This window comes from Dipteris shenzhenensis, chromosome 14 (assembly GCF_047967505.1).
Source record: "Dipteris shenzhenensis isolate YYH24624 ecotype China chromosome 14, Dip_SZ_1.0, whole genome shotgun sequence".
NCBI classification, from domain to species: domain Eukaryota; kingdom Viridiplantae; phylum Streptophyta; class Polypodiopsida; order Gleicheniales; family Dipteridaceae; genus Dipteris; species Dipteris shenzhenensis.
The window spans coordinates 5,730,342-5,753,641 of NC_141609.1; the positions used below are offsets into that span (position 1 = coordinate 5,730,342).

Consider the following 23,300-nt stretch of genomic DNA (forward strand, 5'->3'; position numbering starts at 1 on the left):
TATAACAATACTTCTAACACCCCCCTGCAGTGTCAATGTCATGTACAAGGAAATTATCAATCACCAAAAGGAGATAAGTTCAGGGCACTGCGAAATGCCTCAAACTTTTCACATGGAAGTGCTTTGGTGAAAATGTCTGCAACATTGTCATGTGTTGACACATAGATCATATTGATCTCTCCTGCATGCAACTTCTCTCTGACGTAGTGATAGTGAACCTCAATGTGCTTCGTGCGAGCATGAAACACAGGATTCTTTGCCACTGCAATAGCACTCTGACTATCAGTGAGAATTGGAGAAGGACCCTCCAATAAAAGATGAAGATTAGCAAATAAACGACGCAGCCAAACACATTCAATTGTCGCTGTGAAAGCTGCCTTGTACTCAGCTTCACATGAAGAGGTAGCCATTGTAGATTGTTTTTTGCTCAACCAAGAAATACAAGCTTTGCCCAAAAAGAAACAATTGCCACTTGTGGACTGCCTAGTGTCATAGTCTCCAGCCCAATCTGAGTCATTGTAGGCATGCATCTGCAAGTCACCCCCCTTGGGAAACATCAAGCCAAAAGACTTGGTACCTTGCAAATAACGGAAGATGCGTTTTACAGCCTGCCAATGCATAGTCTTTGGGCTGTGCATATATCTGCTCACCTGAGAAACTGCAAACTGAATATCAGGTCGTGTATTGTAGAGATAAATGAGGCATCCAACAGCCTGATTGTAGAGTGTGACATTAAATGATTCACAAGCTTCATGCATTGTAAGCTTCAGCCCCGGCTCCATGGGAGTAGCTATGGGCTTACAATCCTGCATGTTGAATCTGTCCAAGAGTTTTTGCACATACTTGGATTGAGACATACCGATGCCACTTTTCTCTTGAGTGAACTGGATCCCCAAATAAAAGTGTAGCAGCCCCAAATCTGACATGTCAAAAGTGGTCTGCAAGTCAGCTTTAAAATCTGCAATATTATCTTCATTTGACCTTGTGAGCAGTAAGTCATCTACATAAAGAATGATGACTAAAATATCCCCCCCATCCTTCTTGATGTAGAGGGTGCTCTCAATTGGACTATTGTGCAGCCCCTTGCTGGTCAGAAAGGCATGAATTTTTGCATACCATGCACGTGGGGCTTGTTTTAGCCCATACAAAGCTTTATTCAGCTTGCATACCTGAAGTGCATTTCTTGAAATTTCAAGGCGTGGAGGTTGTTTGACATAAACCTCTTCCAACAAGTCTCCATCAAGGAAGGCTGTTTTTATGTCCAACTGATGAACATTCCATTGAAAATTTGCAGCCATGGCGATAACTGACCAGATGGTTGTCATTTTGGATGTAGGAGCAAAAGTCTCCTCATAGTCTATTTCCTTTTTCTGAGCATACCCTTTTGCGACCAGCCTTGCCTTGTACCTATCAATGGTGCCATCTGGCTTTCTTTTAACTTTGAAAACCCACCGTGTACCCATGGCATGTTTACCTGGTGGCAAATCGACAACTTCCCATGTCTGATTTTTCTGAATGGACTGCAACTCATCGTGCATGGCATTCATCCAATGCACATTATCCTGTGCCTCTTCAAATGTCTCAGGTTCCTCCTCATCAAGAAGAGTACTTGCATAAGCTGATTCAATTGAAAGAGCACCTCCCCCATGCCTTACTGCACTCCGAATTCTGCCAAGTAATGGAGCATCAATTTTACTCTCCCTGAGAGTTTGTAACAGCCAATTTGGGACTGTTTTTGCTGCATGTATATCTGCAATTTCTTGCTGATTAACCTCTTCCACGGCTTGTGGAGGTGGTAAGACATCCTGTGGCTGAATCGGAGCATGTGGAGGTATCTGAAAATTCTGATTTGCATCAGATATATCAGCAGGGGAACCCAAGGCAATGGGTAGTAACCCCTCAAAGACATCATCGCAAGAAGAAGGCAAATCAAATTCAGCTTGAGTGTGAGCTGAATATAACATCTCTACTGACAATAATCTTGCGTGTGACAGGATTGTAGAGACGGTAGCCCTTGTTTTCTGCACTGTACCCAACAAAAATGCATTTGATTGCCTTATCAGACAACTTATGCCGAAACTCAAGGGCACATGAGCATATGCAAGGCATCCAAAGACACGGAAATGATCCACAGAAGGCTTTCTCCCTTGCCAAACTTCATAGGGAGTCTTGGTCTTCAAAGCTTTTGTGGGTGTCCGATTCAAAACATAATTGGCACACATGAGACCTTCAAGCCAAAATTTGTGAGGCAATTTTTTGCTTTGTAGCATACATCTATCCATCTTCATAAGAGTACGATTTTTCCTCTTAGCTTTGCCATTTTGCTGAGGAGTTAGCCTCACTGTAAGCTGATGTACAATGCCCTTGCTTTTCAAAAAAGCATCAAAATCTGCAGACAAATACTCCCCTCCTCTATCTGTGGGTAATGTCTGTATCTTGAGTTTGGATTCATTCTCAACCATGGCTGCAAAGTGTTTGAAAACCATAAACACTTCTGATTTGCGTTTCAGCCCATAAACCCAAGTGTAGTTGGAGTAGTCATCTATAAAAGTGACAAAGTAAAGATGACCACCCAATGATGGAGTCCTCATGGGACCACAGACATCACTATGGATAAGCTGTAATTTTCGAACAGCTTTTACTGATTCATCCTTCTTAAAAGGAGATCTGTGCATTTTACCAAGAATGCACCCTTCACAGGCATGTGGAGGAGGTGTTTCAAGAGGAGGCAATGCATCAACCATGGCATGTTTTTGAAGCGTCACCAAGCTACCATAATGCATGTGTCCATATCTGGCATGCCATAACTCCGCATTCTGCATAGCAGCAGTAGGAGTGGACACTGCAAGAGCATGTGCTGGTCTTTTCTCATACATGTCGAGCTGAAAAAGACCACGTAACAAAGTGCAGACAATCTCAAGGCATAGTCATGCTCTCTGTCATGGACTGCACACTTGTCATCTTAAAAAATGACCTGAAATCCAGCTCTGTTAAGAGTGGACACTGAAAGTAGATTTTTTGTGATACCAAGCACATACAAGACATCAGAAATTTTGAATATTGAGCCATCAATGGCTGTAAGTTCAACTTCTCCTGTACCACAAATTGAATAGGAGGAGTTGTTGGCACATGTGACCTTTTTACCAACGGGTGGTGGATGCAGAGATGTGAAAAGACACTTCCTAGAAGTGATATGCTTTGAGGCACCGCTGTCAAAATACCATGTATTTTGTGTCTCATTGACACTGAAAGCTGATGCATCCTTGGAAGAATCATAACTGCATGTCAGAAAAGCATAAGAGTCATGATTACAAGTGGCTGTACTATCCGGAGCAGCCAACTGAGACTCTGAAATGCAAGACAAGAAGGCATAGTCGTGCTCCACAAAGTTGGCTGTAGCTTGCTCATTGTCAGATGCATGAGGAGTTGAATCTGAAACAGCCATACCGGAGCTGTTTTTCTTTTCTTTTGCAAGCCTTTTCTTGCATTCTCCAATGTAGTGGCTTGGCTTTTTGCAGTAATGACATATTCCCTTCTTCTTGGGCTTACCTGCATCACCCTTAGCCTTTTGAGAAGGCTGTCCTGAACCACTGGAAGGCTGATTTGCTGAAGTCTTTGACTGTCCCTTTACTTTAGGCTTGAATCTTGAAAGCATGGCATGTTCACCTGCTCGTGAAGCCATGTTTTTTCTGGCCTGCTCTTCCTGCAGCAGAAGTCCTATCAACTCGTGAAAATTGAGAGGATTTGCACCCCTCCTCAACGACAAATTCAGCGAGATATGAAAGCTGAGATAAGACTCAGGAAGAGAATTCAGAGTAGTGGTAATCATCTCTGAATTAGGAATGATCTCATCAATATTCAGCAACTGCTCTCGTAAATCTTGCAGCTTTGTGAGGTGCACTGACATGGAGTCACCCTCTTCCATATGTGTATGAGACAATTCTCTTTTCAAAAAAGACACCCTGGCATCATTCCGAGCTGCATACATGCTCTCCAAAATATCCCATGCTGCCTTTGAGGTCTTACACGTTCGGATATGCGGAATGATGAATCTTTTCATTGAAAGAGAAATACACGACAAAGCTAAAGCATCACGTGAATCCCATCTCTTCTGCTCTGAAGTGGTAGGTATAACTGCACCAATAACTTGTGCTGCAGCTGTACCTTGTGCACGACCTCTGCCTCCTCATTGTTGGGGAGGGGTATTAGGTGCCACATTTGCTGGCCGGAACTCATCCCCATTTACATAGTCCCATAAATTACGGGAAATCAGAATATTGCGTACCATAAAACTCCAGAGGGAGTAGTTGGTACCATCCAGCTTATCCTCTTGTGAGAGACCACTGAAACCGAAATCATTCTGATTTTGCTGGGCCATGTCTGAGAAAGAAAATACAGCAAATGCAAATCTGAATTCCCTTGTTGGGAATGGAGTGCACAAATCCCAAAAAACACAGCCAAACACTGGCTAAAAATGCAACTCAAATCTTTGTAATGTCTCTGTCAGAAATCTGTCAGAGCATCCAATCTCTCCCAAAACTTGCCAAAAGTGCTTCAAAACACTCACAGAAAGGCAGTGTGAATTGAAACTTGTAAAATTGCTCTCCCAACACAAAAGCCCCAATTTGTGGCTTGAAATTGCAACTTGAAAGGGGCAAATGGTATGAAAGCCCCAAATGTTGCACAAATTGCTCTCTATCTGCAAAAGCCTTAAATTTCTTCAAGGAATTTGCATCCAAAAGAGGGCAAATTAATTGAAAGCCCCAAATTTGCAATTTGTCTGCCAAAGCTCCAAATGTGCTTCGAAAAATACAGCCAAACAATGGTTGTATGTACAAGAGCCTGACAAAAACCTTTCCAATATCCTCTTGCAGAGAACATCCTGCAAAAATGCAACATTTCAAACCCACCTACAAAGTGACCTTTAAACTGTACGGACTAACAGTATGGAACTGTCAGTTCGGTTCAATGCAGCTGTACGGAAACGTACAGCGCAGCCTGTACGGTCGAAATCCGTACACCTGTATGGATATGTACGGCGAGTTGACTGGCAGTTTGTACGGACGGTATGGGGGCTGTACGGTTTGGCGACGATGAACTGCACGGATTGTACGAACGGTACGGGGGTTGTACGGTCTGGTGATGACGAATTGTACGGAATGTACCGGCAGAGTGTGCGCCTGTGTGTGGAATGTACGGAATAGGCGCTGCAGTCGTACGGACAAATGTACGGACGGCACTGTCGACAAGCTAGTACGGGCGTACGAAACTGTACGGCGAACCGTACAGTTTGGCGACGGGCTGTACGGCTGACGACGATCTGTACGGGCAGCCTGGTACGGACGTACGGAACAGCCTAGAATGGCTGTACAGACTGATGCGAAAATGGTATGGAAGCTGCACGAGCTGGGGTTGTACGGCAACGATGCAGGAGGAGCTTGGGCAAGGAGCTGGGAGCACGTCCGGGAAGGAACACTGCTCTGATACCAAATGTGAGAATAGGGAGAGAGCAAAGTGTGAGAGCAGGAACAGGAGAGAGAGAGAGCTGAAAACGATAGTTGCAAATAGATGAGTGTATTACAACTGAATAGAGTGATAGGTTTTGTCTAAGTGACAAAACCTTATCCTTCACTAACCGTAGTTAGTGAACTAATTGTGGTTAGGGGGAAAAGCCCCTATAAGAAAGGATCTCTTGGGGCTCATCTCGTCCATTGCAGCAGCCTTTTGGAGCAGCAGATCAGCAGGGTTTGGGCCTACATCCAGGAGGACCTAAAGAGAGCTGATTGCTTGCAGACATAGCTTAGAGAAGGATTTCATCCTTGGCTGTCTTCTAGGGCAGCAAGGTGCAAGGACCAAGCAAGCAATGCTTCACACATGGCTGTCCGGGAGGGATGGCTTGGAGGTGTGTTTGTAGGCATGGTGACAAAGGCCAACTGAAGCTCTGTGGGAGCATGAAGGCTGAGCGATCTAGGAGTGGCACGGAGTAGGACAGCATATTTTGCTTAGGATAGAGGACCATGCTTTGGTGGGACTCTGGACTTGTTTTGTATTGTGTCCATCGGACGGAAATATATCTACTGTTGTTTCTATAACTTTCTTATGTGCACTATCTATTTACTGGCTTATGTTGAGCACGCTAAGGAAAGAAGTTTTGGATTCCTCCTATGACACCTCTGTGTGAGTTTGTGGGCTACACATATCTATCTTCTGCTGCGTATACCCTCTATTGTGGTTATTTCTAACAAGAAAATGGTGCTGTGCATGGTTAAACTTGAGTATCCAGGGTTCATTGTTACTATTGATGGGCTGGAAATGGACCTGAAGAAGGTGGCTGTGATATTATTGTGGCCAACTCAAAATGTGACTGCATTGCAATCAGTCTTAGGATTTGTCTAGTTTTATTGAAGGCATATCAAAGGATATTCTGTGATAGTATCGCCTTCGACTGAGGATGACCTTAGATAAAGTACAATTATGTGGGGACAGAATCAACAAGAGAGTTTAAATGCCATAAAGAAGGTAATAGCCTTAGCTCGACGTTAAAAATTGTAATCTCCAGAAACTGTTTTTCGATGCAAGTTGCATCGTGGTAGGGGCAGTTCTTCTCCAAGAGGAAAGGCCAGCAGCCTTTGAAAGCAAGAATCTTTCTTCCTCTGAGAGTAAATGGCCAACTCATGAACAAGAGTTGTATGCTGTTACTCATGCTTTAAAGGGATGGAGGCATTACTTGTATGGTTTAGAGTTTTACGTGGATGTGGATCACGATATTGTGAAGTACTTTTGTAAACACCCTGACTTGCGTGGCCGCAAAGCTAGGTGAGCAGAGCTCATACATGAGTTTAACATGAAGATTCAGTACTGAAGAGGGAAGGAGAAAAGGTTGCTGAAGAGTTTGTTAGAAATTACCCAACAGAGGGTACGCACAGCGGAAGACTTATGGTAATGCCAAGGAGCTCACACAGTGTGCGTGTGGGGTGTGGAATCACAAACTTCTTAACTTATGTGCATAAAATAGATGTGCAGACTCATCAATAGACAATGAACCAGCCAGATAGAGAAACCGCCAAAATAATATATTTCCGTCCAAAACTATGGACACAATACAAAATAGATAGATCCAGAGTCCCATCAATGGTGTGGTCCTCTAATCTAACCACGAGGTCCTTCTCCTATCTGCTGGCTATCTCTAGACTCGAGCCCGCGTGCTCCACCTCGAGCTTCTGTAGACTTTCCGTCCAGATCCCTTCCACCTTGCTGTCTTTGCACCAGCCTAGGTGGGCAGCACTCTGAGCTAGGTCTGCAGCTCTACAGCTCTCTTGTCTCCTTCAAAGAGGCCTACAAGTGGCTGATCTGCTGCTCCTTTTGCTCCGTGAACTGCTGCTCCAAGTGATGATAAATGAGGCCACAAGGACCTCCTTTTATAGGGCCCCAAGGGCTGGCAAAAATACCGACCAGCCTGCAGCAAGCTGGCCGACCAGTCTGTGGCTGGTCCAGCCCTATAAGGGCTCACAATCCGGGGCGTTTGGCCCCACGCTTCTAGGGCCTTTGGCCCTCCAATCTAGGCAAGGGCCCAGCCCTATATAAGCCCTCCTGGCCAACCTGTGTGGGCTATAAATATGCCCCCCCCCAGGGTCAGTCCCTTGCAGTCCTGCTGGTTCTGCCCTCCGCCAGGCTCTTCTCCAGCGCCGTACAGTTCCGTACAATTGTTGACGTCATTTTACCTTTTACTTGGGACACCCCGCCAACCATGAATGCTCCAAATCTGTCCCAGATCCACACATCCAGGTAATCTCTCTTTGGGCACATCCTGCCCTAGGTCTCCCTCCCCCATGCTCTCCTCATTTGGGGGCTCACAGATGGGGTGGTGACCTTTCCAACACCCCCTCTCACCGACACATCCAGGCCCAATGCCAACACGTCGATGAAGATGCTCGAGTAACTCCCTAGTCGTAGTCCTCTGGAATCTTTCGATGTCAAAATCTTTTCGTGGCTTTTCATCCAGTGGCTCCTACTCCACTAGGTCTGGTTCCGCTTCCGCACACCATCCTGGTACACAAGTCCATCTTTGGTAGCACCTCCTGGCACCACCTCCTTCAGTCACGTTCCCACCTTTGAACTCGAGCAATCCAGCCGTCACGATCTTCCAGTTGTCCCCCTCATAATGAGTGAACAACTTGGAGTCTTCCAGGCACCATGCTCTTAGGGTCTGTTTCAACCCGCGACTAGACTGGCCGACCAATTTGTGGCTGGTCCAGCCCTATAAGGGCTCACAACCTGGAGCTTTTGGCCCCACACTTCTAGGGCCTTTGGCCCTCCAATCTAGGCAAGGGCCCAGCCCTATATAAGCCTGCCTGGCCAAATGCCCCCCCCCCCCCCCCCCCGGGTCAGTCCCTTGCAATCCTGTTGGTTCTGCCCTCTGCCAAGCTGTTCTCCAGTGCAGTACAGTTTCGTATAATTGCTGACGTCATCACGCCTTTTACCTGGGACACCCCACCAACCATGAATGCTCCAGATCTGTCCCAGATCCACATAGCCAGGTAATCTCTCTTTGGGCACATTCTGCCCTAGACTTCCCTCCCCCACGCTCTCCTCATTTGGGGGCTTACAGATGGGGAGGTAACCTTTCCAACAGAGTTGTCATGCATTATCCATAATATGAGTTTCACGGTATGAGAGAGTGTACTAATGACCGAGATTAGATGAACTTAGAAAGTTGATGAGTTTATCTTGATTCTTTGGCCTAAGACTAACGTGATTGACCCTGGGGAAATAGATGGCCTGCAACCTAGAAAAGGCCAAACTTGTGCAAGATATACCATAGTAGTATGCTAAAACATAATGACAAGGTAGTTGTACCTAGTCAAAATGATCTCAGACAGAGGGTCATTCGACAGTGCCATGATAACCCATGTGCAATACATTCAGGTGTTGAGAAAATGTATGATCTTGTGAAACGAGATTTCTTTTGGCCAAATGTAATGAAGGGGAAAAGGGCTACTTTAGTGGCACTTGAGTTAGTGTTAGTGGCCCTTTAGCTAGAGTTAGTGGGAAATCTGGAGGGACTATGTAAGTCCCCATCCACCACTCATTGTACACTTTTTTGATGTGATATCTAATCCTATCTACTCTCCCTCCTCCTTCCTCCTACTTATAGCCTACATATACACACACACTCTGTCTCAGAGCATAGATTATGATTTTTGTTAGCATAGATTAGTATTCAACAAGGGCCCTAGCGCACCCTTTGCTGCAGCCCATTGAGGCTTGTATGAGTTCGCTTTTCTGTGTACTTTGTCCCATAGGCCCGCGAGGCCTCCCGTGGACGTTGATACATCTTTATTTCTCTCTCTCTCTCTCTCTCTTTCTCTCCTACCTATTCTCCTTCCTTCTCCCCCCTCATTCTCTCTCCCTTTCGCTCTTCTAGCCACTTTCTCTAATTTGCCTCCTACTCCTTTTCTACATTGTATCAGAGCTTTGAACTTGACACCTTTGTCTTCACATTCCCTTACTTTGACTCAATTGCGCCATGCCATCGTTGTTGGAGATATCATAGCCAAAGAGTGTGGTGATGTGATGTGTTATTGTGTAGTACTAGGTGATCTAGTACTAGTCTGTGAGTGAGTCTTGTGTGAGTGCCACGTGTCATCGTGAGACTTATCCCATATGCACTACGTGCTAGTGTGTGAGTGAGTAGCCTATATAAGGCTTGTACTTCACTTGTCTTGATATACTTGATGAATGAATGAAAGCCTTCATTATGTCTTCATTTGAGTATCACTTCTTCATTCCCTAGCCTATCTCCCTCTCTCCCTCACACCATGTTTCTAACAATCATTGGACTTTTTATTGTCTATTCGTTCAGCCGTTGTCCGATTGTCGAGATTGAAGGACACAAAGCTAAGACTTCTACACAGCAACTGCTTCTACGCAAGACTACCCAACTAAAGCAAGCTAGCAACACCACACAAAAGAGCCACAAAAGACAAAGAAATTCAACGTAGTAAAATGTGCGGATCTTTGCCACCTGCGCCTATACAAACCTTAGGATTGTTTCCTAGGTTACATTAACCGGAGTTAGTTGGTAAGGTTAGTAGGTCTAGGTTAGGTTTAGTTAGTTTAGATTCAGTGAAGTAAGATTACGTTTGGTTTGGTTCAGTCAGCTAGATATAGTTAGTTTGGGGTTAAGTATGGTGAAGCTAACTATGGTTAAATGATTGGGTTAGGTTAGACTAACTAAGGTCTTAGGTTAGTGCTGTCCTAGGTGACCTAGGAAACCCCCCTCCCCCCAAGCAAAAAAAACAAAAGAGGAAAAAGAGAGCCTTTTTCCAGCCTCTTTTCAAGGCCTTCCATAGGCCCGTCTTGGTTCATTCAAGCTCTGTTTCAAAGCCTCTTCATTGACCTTTCTCGCGAGCTTCTCTATTGACATTTTTAGTGGTTCTACACTGTATTAGATGCTCATTACAGCAAGGTTTTGCTGCCTATTTCTCAGTGTCGGCTTTGTTTTCTTTGCCTACATTCGTACTCGCTTGTGGGGGGCAGCCTGTCTGTGAGCTTGGGATTTTTCTTGCAGGATGCGAGTGACACTTAGGATTTCTATCTCCCGTGACAATCATGATGGCACCCAAGTGTAACCCTTGCGAGTCACTACATGATAGTGATTAGGTTGCTTTAGCATGAGCATGTGCCTACCACATTAGGAGTACCCACTAGTGGCATAGAAGTTTCTACTACTCAGCCCCTTTCTCCTGCATCTCGGGATGCGCAGGCACAGTTTCTTGAGGGATTAACCTCCAAGCTCCACGATACATTCTATGGTTGGGGCACCAAATTAGTAAGCAGATATCTTAGTAGCAATGCCAGCAGCTCGGCCAAGTTGTCGCACATGCTTTATCAAACAAGGGCAAGAAGCTTATGCCTCAGCATGGGGATCACTCCAACAGCCCGGTGCATTCTCAGCTCCACACGGATATTTTGGGCCAACTTGCTAGTATGCATTCGGTAAATGCTCCTTTCACCACACTAGCTAGCATGCTTGGGATTGGTTTGGGTTTAAATGGCAATCCACAGCAATGGAAGAGGTCGATCCTCCTCTCAACCTGTTGGTACGTAGTCTGCCATGACAAGAGAAATGATTATTTAGTTAATTAATAGTCATTAGAACCTTATTATTGTTAGGCACCAATTTGATGGTGCGGTTATATGTTTGTATTTATGATCGATCAAGCGGTGTAAATAGTACCGCCAAAACTATGTAACATTGGCCAATGATTAGTAATAAAGATGTGTATACACGTGTCTAGGTCCTAGGGGCAATAGGAAAGGGAAAGGGTGCATTAAAGTGCATTGAAGGATAGGTGCATGGGTCATAGGATAAGGATAGGTGTAAATGGGAAGATGGAACTTGAGTGATCTCAAGGGACATTAATGAAAGGGTATCATTGTGAATCTCACGTAGCATTCTCTCTACCACATTGCATTCATCCGCCATCTCTCTCCCACCTTGCATGTAGGTCGAAATAGAAACAAGTACTCTCACGAGGGGGCTCTTCCCCATTGGAGGGCCAATTGGCATTCAAATTCTGCATGCATTGTACACATTTGCATTCTTGAAAAGTCTGGTTTTTCACATTTGGTATCAAAGCGACGATGGTCCATGAGCGGGACGAGAAGAGGGCGAGAGCAACGTGCAGAATCGTTGCGGAAGCACTAGTCTAGGGAAGGCACGGCTTGTGATAGTCGTGGACGACGAAAGAGAGGGATGGCAAGAGAAGGCACGGAAGTCGCATGAGAAGGCGTAGGCAGGCAACGCGTGACAACGAAATCTAACGACGGAACCTCGATGGCACGCATGTCCAGCAGGCAGTGCAACAAACTTTCCGGGCTGCAAACCCTAAATTCTTGAGGCAAACATCTCCTTCCCGACCAACCCCGAATTCCTGAGGTTTTGAAACAAGGGATTTCTCTGAAAATTTTTTGTCTTGAACGGTGAACGGGATGTCCTAACGGGGTGACCCCCCCTCCCGGCCCGTGTGAATGTATCCTTAAAATCCTTAAATCGTGAGGAAAAGGGACCCCCCCGTTCACCCCAATGGAAAGTCAGATCGGAACAAGATTTTAAGGGGGTGATCCACCCATCAAGTACCCCCTATAATGGTAAACCCTTCAATAAGGAGGGTGGGTCATCATCTAAGACCAACAATATACCCACTTTTAGGAAACCAAACCGGTTTAAGAATAATAAAGGGAAGGGTAAAGCTCTTGTAAGGAATGTGAACAGCCAATCGCGTCCTGGATGGGTGCCATTTCCTTCTATGACGGATGAAGAGAAGAGGAAGTTGATTAAGGAAGGAAAATGTTTTGGGTGTAAGAAACATAAGCCAGGGCATGTATGGCATAAGTGTCCGGTTCTCTTGGCTAAGATTGCCAAGACGAATTCAATAAAAGGGAAAGCCAAGGCATCCAAGCAGGAGGGTGAGGCTTCTACCTTGTCACCCTCGAAATCTACCATGACTATTGAGCCAATAGTGAGTGCTGTCCATTCAGCCAATACCTTTGGGCCTCATGATCTTTTTAAGGTATATGGATTCGTGAATGGACAGAGAATAGTGGTTCTCCTAGACGATGGATGTAATTATGACGTAGTGAGTGATAGATTGGTAAAATTACTCCATCTTAAACCAGAACCTATAAAAAACATGTCGCTCTTAGGAGCTTTTAGGAGACACAATGAAGAAGACACATCCATAGTAAAAAATATTCATTTTCGTATACAAAAATATAGAGATCGAAGGGATTTTCTAGTAGCTCCTTTACAAGACGTTGACATGATTCTAGGTAAACTGTGGCGGTATGATTTTAACCCTGCTATTCATCCTCATACTCATCATTGTTGCTTTGTACATAAGGATGAAAACATAAGGATTGTAGGGGATCGAGACGTGTATACAATTCCATTGATTACTCCTACCCAAGCAAAAAGATTGGTAAAAAGAGGAGTAGATTGTAATCTTGTGTATATATGGGATTCACAAGATCTTTATATCTCAAACGAAGATCGGAAGAGAAATGAGTTCCTTAAAGCTTATGAGGATCGATTTTCAAGAGATGACTCATTCGAATTGCCTATGGAGAGAGAAGATGATCATGCCATAGACTTAGAGCTAGGAGCTTCTCCTCCATATAGAGTCCCATACTGGATGAACATGATAGAAATGGAGGAGGTAGAAAAACAAATTGAAGATCTATTGCAAAAAGGCCTGATTCGACCAAGCAGTTCTCCACTTGGAGCACCTGTATTATTGGTCAAGAAGAAGGATGGATCATATCGTATGTGTATAGATTACCGTGCTTTGAATAAACTGACGATTAAGAACCGGTATCCGATTCCAAGAGTGGATGATTTATTGGATATGCTTAAAGGTGCTAAAGTTTTTAGCAAATTGGATTTGAAATCTGGTTATCATTAACTTCGTATGAAAGCTGGGGATGAACATAAGACTGCTTTTCGCACTCTCACTGGACATTGTGAGTCTTTGGTCATGCCTTTTGGCCTAACTAATGCTCCAGCCACTTTTAGTAGGCTGATGAGAAGGGTTTTGCGACCCTACTCGGGAAAATTTGTCATAGTCTTCTTTGACAACATTTTAGTTTTCAGCCAGAATGAGGAAGAGCATAAGGATCACCTTGCTAAGGTGATGGAGCTCCTAAGGAAGGATCGATTGTTCCTAAATACCAAGAAGAGTGAGTTCTTCAAGACAGAAATAGAGTATTTGGGACACATTGTGTCTACTGAGGAAATTCGGGTTGACCCTAAAAAGGTCAAGGCCATAATTGAATGGCCAATACCCAAAAATATACATGAGCTGAGATCCTTCCTAGGGATGTGTAGTTATTATCGCAGATTCATTAAGAATTTTGCACATCTTGCTTCTCCACTAACAGATTTGTTGAAGAAGCATTCCTTGTATGAGTGAGGAGAGGGTCACCAAGTAGCTTTTGAGGAGCTTAAGAGAACATTGGTCACTGCATCAGTGTTAACACTTCTGGACATGGAGAGAGAGTTCTTTGTTGTATGTACGGATGCGAGTGGTACCTCGATTGGGGCAGTGTTGATGCAAGGAGGGCATCCCATTGCTTATGAGAGTAGAAAACTTCAAGGGGCTGAATTGAAATATATCACGAATCGCCTCTCGCATTACATTGCTGGGCCATATTTGAGAAAGAGATTTAAGCAGATACAAAACTGAATTCCCTTACTGGGAATGAAATGCACAACTCCCAAAAAACACAGCCAAGTACTGGCTGTAAATGCAACTCAGATTTCTATACTTGCACTGTCAGAAATCTGTCCAAGCATCAAAAACTCTCCAGAATTTGCCAAAAGTGTTGCAAAACACTTCAAGAAAGGCAGTATGAACTGAAAACTCCAGAAATTGCTCTCCCAACACAAAAGCCCCAAAATAGGCCTGAAATTGCAACCGGAAAGGGGCAAATTGATCAAAAGCCCCAAATGTTGCAAGAATTGCGCTTTGTCTGCAAAAGCCCCAAATTTCACTGCGAAATTGTAGTGTAATTACAAAATCCCCAAATTTCTTCAAGAAATTGTACTGCAAAACTGAAAGCCCCAAATTTCGAGCTTGAAATTGCAGCAAGAAAGGGTAGAAGTATAGAAAGCCCCAAATTTTGCAATTTCAGCAAAAAGCCCCAAATTTTTGGCTAAACCTCTGAATCTGCCTGCAATGTCTGCTTCACAAGCAACAATGAACCTGAAAATACCCAAATGACTGCAAAGATCTACAAATGTCTGCACAAATACCACCAGATCTACTGGTATGGTGACTGTACGACAGAGTACTGATTAGAATGTACGGATGTACAATAGAGTACGGATCAGCGGGTATAGTTGCACGGACGAACAGAGTATGGATCAGCGGGTACAGTTGTACGGTGCAGAAACGTATGAGGACCTGTACGGAAGCAAAGACGACGACCTGCTATACGGCTTGTACGCGCAGGTACGGACGGTGACATCGAACCGTACGGCTGGTGGCAGCGAATTGTACGCGCAGGTACGGAATTGTACGGTGAACCGTATAGTCTCGCGACGGACTGTACGACACTTGTACGGACGACGAGCTGTATGACGACCACGCATGTACTGAAGGTACGGACGCAGCAGGTGCAGTACGGCAGGGTACGGTACGATAGGTACGGTACGGCAGGGTACTGAAGGTACGAAAAGTAGCAGAAGGAGTGTGGGCTGTAGGCTGGAGCTGAACGGGGAAGAAGCAGGGAGCAGGATCAATTGCTCTAATACCAAATGTGAGAGATTGCGGAGAGAGAGAGAGCAAGAGAGTGAGAGCTGGAGAGCTGAAAGCTTGAGAGCTGAGTTGCAATAGAAGAGTGTAAAGAGAGTACAACTCAAAGAGTGAGAGATAAGGTTTTGTTTTAGTGACAAAACCTTAGTAGTCACTAACCATAGTTAGTAAACTAACTGCGGTTAGGGGGAAAAACCTCTTAAAGAGGGAAAAGTGCCCCTAACTAGCTTATTAAATTACATTGGTCACTGCTGAATTATATCTATAATTCTAACAAAGAGATGGTTGGCTTCAGTGCAGTCCTATGATTTTGAGATTGAGTATAGGAAGGGGAAAGAAAATGTGGGTGCAGATGCCTTGTCTAGGATGTGGGCTTGCACGTTGTCTGCTGTCTCTATCATTTATTAGGATTGTTTTCATGGCATTTTGGAAGAGTATATGCAGAATTCAAAGGCAGCATCCATATTTTCAGATTTGCAAGAGCCCTCATGCCGAAGTCACTTGACTTTAAATTGCATAATGGATTGCTGTGGTGCAAGGACATAATTTACCTAGTGCCAGACTCAGAATATAAGCAGCTGGTCTTGCAAGAAATGCATTCCTCTCCTATGGTTGGACATACAAGTGTCACCAAGACTCAGAGGGTTAGACAGAGCTGCTTTTGGGAAGGCATATGGCGAGATGCGGTCAAATATGTTGCTGAATGCTTGCCTTGCAAATAGAATAAAGTGGACAGCGAATGACTAGGTGGTCTATTGCAACCATTACCCATTCCAAAGGGCAAATGGACACATATAGCAATGGATTTGATCATAGGCTTGCCTTCTACAGAGAAGGGATGGGACATCATTTATGTTGTGGTGGATAGATTGACAATTCACACCCACTAAGACCCAATATTCAGCATCACAGGTTGCTTAGTAGTTCATTGATTATGTGTTTAAGCACCATGGCTTTCCCTAGGAAATTGTCAGTGGCATGGATGCAAAATTTATGGGTCACTTTTGGCAAGAATTATTTACAGCAGTGGGTACTTTACTCAGACATAGCATTGCATACTATCCTAAGACTGATGGATAGTCAGAAAGGGTGAACAAATGGGTGGAGGAATACTCGAGGCATTTTTAGCATGACATCCAGAGGTCATAAGATAAGTGGCTCACAATTTCTGAATTTTGCTACAACAATACACCAAGCATCTCTCTATTGGCATGAGCCCATTTGAGGCAATGTATCAGGAATGCCTTCCTTCACTGCTGACAATGCTGTGAAAAATCAGCAAGCACCAGATGTGTTCGAAAGAATGGAGGCCCTTCAGCAATTGGCTAAAAAGAATATGCAGGATGCCCAAGTTAAGCAGAAGAAATATATGGATGAACACAAGATATATTTGGTCTTCAAAGAGGGAGATTATGTGCATTTATGTCTCCACAAAAATAGTTCTGCTTCATTGAGGGGTATTACGAACACAGAGCTTGCTCATCGGTATTATGGCCCTTACATGATAATCCACCTCTTGGCTGAAACGACATGTAGATCAGCATGTGCCAAAGCTGCATCTTATGGATGAGGAGGGTCATATCCTCTATGTTCTCGAGCGCATTGTTTGTTTCAGCGATCGAGTACTCCGCAACAGGGTATACATTGAGTAGCTCATAAGATGGAAAGGACTTCTAGAAGATGAACAGTCACTTTACTTTGCTGTCTCAGCACCCTTGCATAGCAGCCGATACATGTAATTTTGAAAGCAAAATTCTGTGGGAAGGGATGGCTGTAAGGAAGGGGGGAAAAAGGCTATTTTAGTGGCCCTTTAGCTGGAGATAGTGGAAATGTGGAGGGACTATTTAAGTCCCCATCCACCACTCATTGTATTTTTTGATGTGACATCTAATCCTATTTACTCTCCCTCCTCCTTCCTTCTACTTGCAGTCCTCTCTCTCTCTTCCCCCCCCCCCCCCCCTCCTTTTCCACCTCTCTCTCTCTCTCTCTCTCTCTCTCTCTCCTACCCCTTCTCCTTCCTTCTCCCCTCTCATTCTTCTCTCTTCCACTCTTCTAGCCCTTTTCTCTAATCTGCCCCTACCCCTTTTCTACACTGTAGATTAAAAAAGATGTTCATGAATATGTTACGGTGTTTCTCATGTTAAGAAGGGAAGGTAGAGCGGGTGAAGTAACCCTTGGAGATACCATTAGGTAGATGAGAGAGCATTTCCATGGACTTTATTGTTGATTTGCCTACGACACAAGGTGGATATGATTCTATCCTTGTTGTGGTTGACTGTCTTACCAAGATGGCTTTGACTAGGAAGTGTATTAGTGTTGCGCAAGTGGCGGATTTGCTTTAGTTATATATTTCGTCTTGCATGGGTTGCGCTAAGAGCATATGTATCATTAAGGCAAACTTACACACAACATGTAGCCTTTAACCCGAGGGCGGATTTGCTTCAGTTATATATTTCGTCTTGCATGGGTTGCGCTGAGAGCATACGTATCATTTAGGCAAACTTACACAAAACATGTAGGAAGATCTTTGCATAGATGAATGTTAGCCTTTGTCACAACTGAATCTGCCTTTCAACCCCGGAGTGCCAATATAAACTCAGTATGAAGACCTTTGTATAAATGGAGGCTCAAGTATGTGTGCGTGTGTGGATTTGTATGTGGTGAGAGCATACATTTATACTATTACACCCACTGCTAGGTGTTGATGACGTTAATGGGGATGCCATGTTAGCTACCATGAGATTGAAATTGCACTATGTGTTGTATTTTTAGAGGATGAGTTTGGGCATGTTCTTGGATTCATCTAGATATATGTACATGAAACAAGCGGTCGTCATTGTTGGAGTTTTCCTATAAGTATAAAAAACATTCCTTTATGGGAATGAGCTCGTTTGAGTTAAAGTATGGTTATTGACCAACAAATCCAACTATGGTTGGAATACCTTAGAAAGTTCGTAGGAATGATATTGTTTAGATGCGAGAGATGCTAGCAATTGTGATAGCGAATATCCGCCAAGCTATGGATAGAGCTAAGATGTATGCAGATGAAAATAGATCTTTCATAGAGTTTGACAAAAGAGAGTCTTTCTTAGGGTAGTGCTAGGCGCAAATCAACGAGAATCCTGGACCGAGGAGCATGCAAGTACGCAATTGGAAGATACCCACAGTGTTTGTTGCATGGCGGGTTTACCTCTATTTGGGAATCCAATTATCAGTTGTGGAGAGAATTCCTAGATTTCATCATCAAGGACACTAAGAGGGAAAGGAATGTTATGCTCAAGTCGAGATAGCATGACCTTGGAAGGACCAATTGGCATTAACTTGTAAGTGGCTGACATTCGTATTGTATTTGGATTGCGCTTTATGTGTATGGTCAAGAAGTTTAATGTCAAGGTTGCAGTTGAGGGCGATTACATGACTAGGTGACTCTAAAGGCCAAAAGCCTAGGTGCTCCAACTTGTGAATTGTGCCTAGGGGCAAGTTATCTAAAGAAATCTCAAGGATAAAGTGAGCATCTAAGGAAGGCTTTAGAAATTGGACATGTGGCAATCTAGACTCATCTAGGGCATTGGGGGTTTGTAGAAGTAACCACACGAATTGAATCGAACGTTGAACTGGATGGTAGCTCTATAGACGTTGGCTGGGAGGAGAGAAACTTTGTAATCACCCATATAGCTTTCCTTTGTTTGTGCAGAGATTTCATTTCTGTTTTTTTTCAGGCATGTTCTTAGATTATAATCTGTACACTATGCTTTCTTTCGTTAAGATCCGTTTGATCTTGCACTGCCGCAAGTCTCTTTACATCAAGTAGAGCTCAATGGAACATCCCTCTCCTTGGCAATGCATATTTAGAATAAAACTTCTGTAATAGAAAGGATGTTTGTTTAATTTTGATTTCCATCATGAGAAAATATTTTTTTTCGGTTTTGATTCTCTGTTCTTCCTACAGGCTGTGGATGACCGCTCACAGCATAAGAATCGTGCTGTTGCAATGAGTCGTTTGCGCCTTCTTATTGCTGCAAAAGGTGCCCTGTCAAACTCTTTTGTTATTTTGTTATTTGTTTTTCATTGAAGCACATCGACATCGAGTTCAATGTTGTCCCTTTTCACCCCCTTAGTTGGAATGTTTCTCTCTTTCTTTATGCCATCTGCTTAATTTGCACTTATCCAAAGCTGATATGCTGAATTGATGGCAATTGTGATTAGTTAGGCGACCTGTGAAGCTTCGTGGATATCAGCCACCATTGGAGCTTGTACAACTTTTGCCCTTGGAAAAAGGGAAAAAGACTAAAGGAGACAAAATAGGATCCAACCATCCAGATTATGCAAAGGTTTGTCACACATTTGATATGAAAAATTATGTTTGGGAAAAATGAAGGAATTCATTTGGATGCTTCTAGTTTAAAAACCTTTTCAGTTTAACAAGCTTTTAAGATACTTTCAACTCAAGAATTTTTTCTTTTAAAATTGGTGTGTAGGGTGTGCAATCTTTGTTGGATTTGCTATATGCTGCTGATGGCTTCGTGTTTTTGGCAGCAGGAATACTGAGGTGAGCTTGTGTGGCTTTCTTTATTTTAGTCTCTGGATTATATGTTTTGCTGTGTTTGCTTCATAGTTGCAACAAAATACATTTCAAAACATTTTGAAACTTCAAAATCTGATTTTTTTTGGAGCTTATGTACTGAAAGAACTCTTAGTTAGCAAGGAACAGGATCTCCTCGAGCACGTATGCTTGTGGGCTGGGGATTGCTTAGGCATCCTTGGGGCTGTGTGCTTTCCATTGTCTGCATGCTTCTCCTTCGTGGACTATTATGCAGCTCTGGGTGAGTATGCAGCTTTTCTCGTCTATCCTGGTTGTGTCTTCTTGAGTGAGGGTGGCAGAGAGGGGGGCAAAAGGTCCAGCTTTCTACAGCTAGAGAAGCAAAAGCCTAGCTTTTGTTTTTAGTGCCTTGGATACTGTCAAAAGCAGCAAGCAGGAAGTGTCCTTGCTTGTCAAACAAAGGGATTTACCTAAAGGTGAACCGTCCTTGCAGTCAGGGAAAACACGCCCGCAGGTCTGTCATTTAATGTGAGAGTTTGATCCAAATCCAGACGTTCATCACCATGTGCATCACTCAGCTCAATGGAATGCCTGGAAAAGGAGTTGTGTCTCTGTGTGAGACATCAGATTTTATACCCAAGTTTCTGAACTGTCCACAGGCTTCCTTTTCTGGGGTGTAGAGTTTTGTAGAGACTAAGGTCCAATCTGATTAGTCACCTCTTATGGTCCATCTTCCAACCGTTTTTTTTTTTTGGGGGGAGGGGGGAGGAAGCATGGAACTGATCCCCCTTGCTATCTCTTCAACAAACAGTGTTTATGGAGTCACTAGGAGTCTAGTTGTTCTGGGGGAACCACCTTGTGTCCAAGGAAAGAAAAGGGTAGCTGTTGACTTGTTTACATGTCTTCGTATGATTGTCTGCCTTCACAAGCCTCAATCTCATGAATAAGATTGGGATTACAAGCAAATTGGAGAGAGACTGGGTTGACCATGAACCCAAATATCTATTCTCAAAAACACGTAAGCTTTACTACCTGCTTCAATACGACCCACCATTTATGTGTGGAAGGAACATCTATCCTGAGGTGTTTATAGCTTCCATTTGGTTGCCTTGTACAGATATTTATTAGTTAGAAAAATGTACCTATCATCTGGTCTTTCGAGTTTTGAAACAGTTTCTGATATCTGGGTGCTATTTCTCCTTGTCTGGTATCTGGCAGAGTCAGCCCAGGGGCACTCTCAAAGGTGCTTACCTCAGACAAGGTTATATTGCAAGCGACAAATGAACTCCTGGCATCAAAGGTAAAGAGCATTGTTATTCTCATCATGAATCAGTTTGTACATGCCCTTACTCTCGTTATAGAAGTGAAGAGTGTTTTGTCTCATTCAGAAATATGGTGAAGAAACTCGTCGTTTTCATGCCAGCTTATCTGATTGATGTTTCCGGGCATCTGACTTGTTTTATATGTTTTCCCATCTACTTGAACACGTGTATGGTCGCTTTGTGCTCTTCTTTCATTTTCATCTTTATTGGGCTTTTGTTTGGGCTGGCATTTTTCTGCTGATGTATTTTGGTTGTCACTTCTTAAGTACTGGGTCCTCCATGTGATTCTGGATCTCTTGGAACTGACTACTACTAGGGTTTGGATATCACTAACCAAACACTTTGCTTTGCTTTTTATAGTTATCTTGATTCAGTTTGACATAATGTCTCCCATTTCTGCTTTTGTGAAAATTGTACACATTTCTTCTGCCTAAAGATTCTTCCACGTTTTTTGTGAATTATTTCACCATTTTTGTCTGCCTCTCTAGAAAGTCTGAATCATCATGTTGTGTTCTGTAACGAACCTGGTCGTTATAGAAGTGAAGAGTGTTTTGTCTCATTCAGAAATATGGTGAAGAAACTCGTCGTTTTCATGCCAGCTTATCTGATTGATGTTTCCGGGCATCTGACTTGTTTTATATGTTTTCCCATCTACTTGAACACGTGTATGGTCGCTTTGTGCTCTTCTTTCATTTTCATCTTTATTGGGCTTTTGTTTGGGCTGGCATTTTTCTGCTGATGTATTTTGGTTGTCACTTCTTAAGTACTGGGTCCTCCATGTGATTCTGGATCTCTTGGAACTGACTACTACTAGGGTTTGGATATCACTAACCAAACACTTTGCTTTGCTTTTTATAGTTATCTTGATTCAGTTTGACATAATGTCTCCCATTTCTGCTTTTGTGAAAATTGTACACATTTCTTCTGCCTAAAGATTCTTCCACGTTTTTTGTGAATTATTTCACCATTTTTGTCTGCCTCTCTAGAAAGTCTGAATCATCATGTTGTGTTCTGTAACGAACCTGGTCAGTAGTGCAGTGGTTCAGTGACTGTTAATCATGAACTCATGTTTTGTTTTCTCTTCCTCTCAAGAATTCTTTCAGTCTCTTATTTCTATCCACGAGGGAAGTGTAATGTAAAAACCTATGTGATTGACTGGGCTTTGTTTAACAGGGCCACAAACCTTTCAAATGAGTGATGAAAATATGTAGCAGTACTACGAAGTTGTGATGTCAGGCTTCAGCATTCTTTCAGGCCAATAAGCTTTCTCTATATGAGTATTTGTCTCTGTGGGATCATGATATGTCTTCTTTGAGAGAGTTCTGTAGTGGCTTGTAAAGGCTTTGAGTTTCTATTGCAAAACTCAAGGATAATGTACAAATGATGACGTGTTCAAGTCCAGCATATGTTGCGTATTGCAACCTTGGCCTTGACATTACAAGTTAGGGTATTTGTGTCAATTTTCTGGGCCTTAAGCTATCCTTACAATAATATGTTTGTTTGGTGCACTTGGAGTTGAGATTACAAGGGACACGATGATTTGATAATGAAATTGTAGGAGGACAAATGAGATGTCTACACGAAACTCCTCTTCTTTAGCCTCTCATCTTATTTCTCTGTGATTTTGCGAGTGCCGATGTTGGCATGAGGTGTCATGCTTGGTTGAAAAATCATGGACATGGATCAAGTCAACAATTAGACAGCTCAAAGTAATTGGTTCTTTTTATAAATTATAATTTATTCCGTTGATACTTAAGCTAAAATTGGTTAGCAAGGAATCTTATGTTATGAGATGAATAACTAATGGATTGTAAGTCGGTGACAAGTTGAAGTCCAAACTTGCACTCCCTCTGATACGCATGCATTCAAGCATGCACATGCACACGTGCATGGAGGTTTTCTAGGATTTACATGTGTACGTTGTAAATTTTTATGTCCTTTAAAGAAAGTCAAAGCTTACGCAAAAGGAAGGCTTTAGATATTTCCAAGCCTGGATGCATACTTTATTCCTTCAAAAGTATCAATATGGTTCAAATATCATGGATGATGAAAGATTCATCTTATGTAATGATATGCACTGGAATAAGTTCTTAGGTTGGTGAAAGTAACAATGGAATCTAA

The 23,300-nt window shown here is 43.2% G+C and overlaps 1 protein-coding gene across 2 annotated transcripts in view; it reads left to right on the forward strand.

Annotated features, from left to right (window-relative positions):
- LOC147894111 (uncharacterized) overlaps positions 1–22,964 on the forward strand; it is a 31,971-nt gene extending 9,007 nt beyond the window's left edge. Inside the window, exons 2-6 of one of the 2 annotated variants that reach the window (XM_087385387.1) lie at positions 19,267–19,342; positions 19,524–19,648; positions 19,796–19,866; positions 21,076–21,157; positions 22,353–22,964. In XM_087385387.1, coding sequence (XP_087241513.1) covers positions 19,267–19,342; positions 19,524–19,648; positions 19,796–19,866; positions 21,076–21,157; positions 22,353–22,373 — 375 coding nt within the window. In that variant the 3' untranslated portion in view covers positions 22,374–22,964. The remainder of the gene's footprint in view (positions 1–19,266; positions 19,343–19,523; positions 19,649–19,795; positions 19,867–21,075; positions 21,158–22,352) is intronic. The other variant, XM_087385388.1, reaches the window with a different exon arrangement.
- The last annotated feature ends 336 nt before the right edge of the window (positions 22,965–23,300 follow it).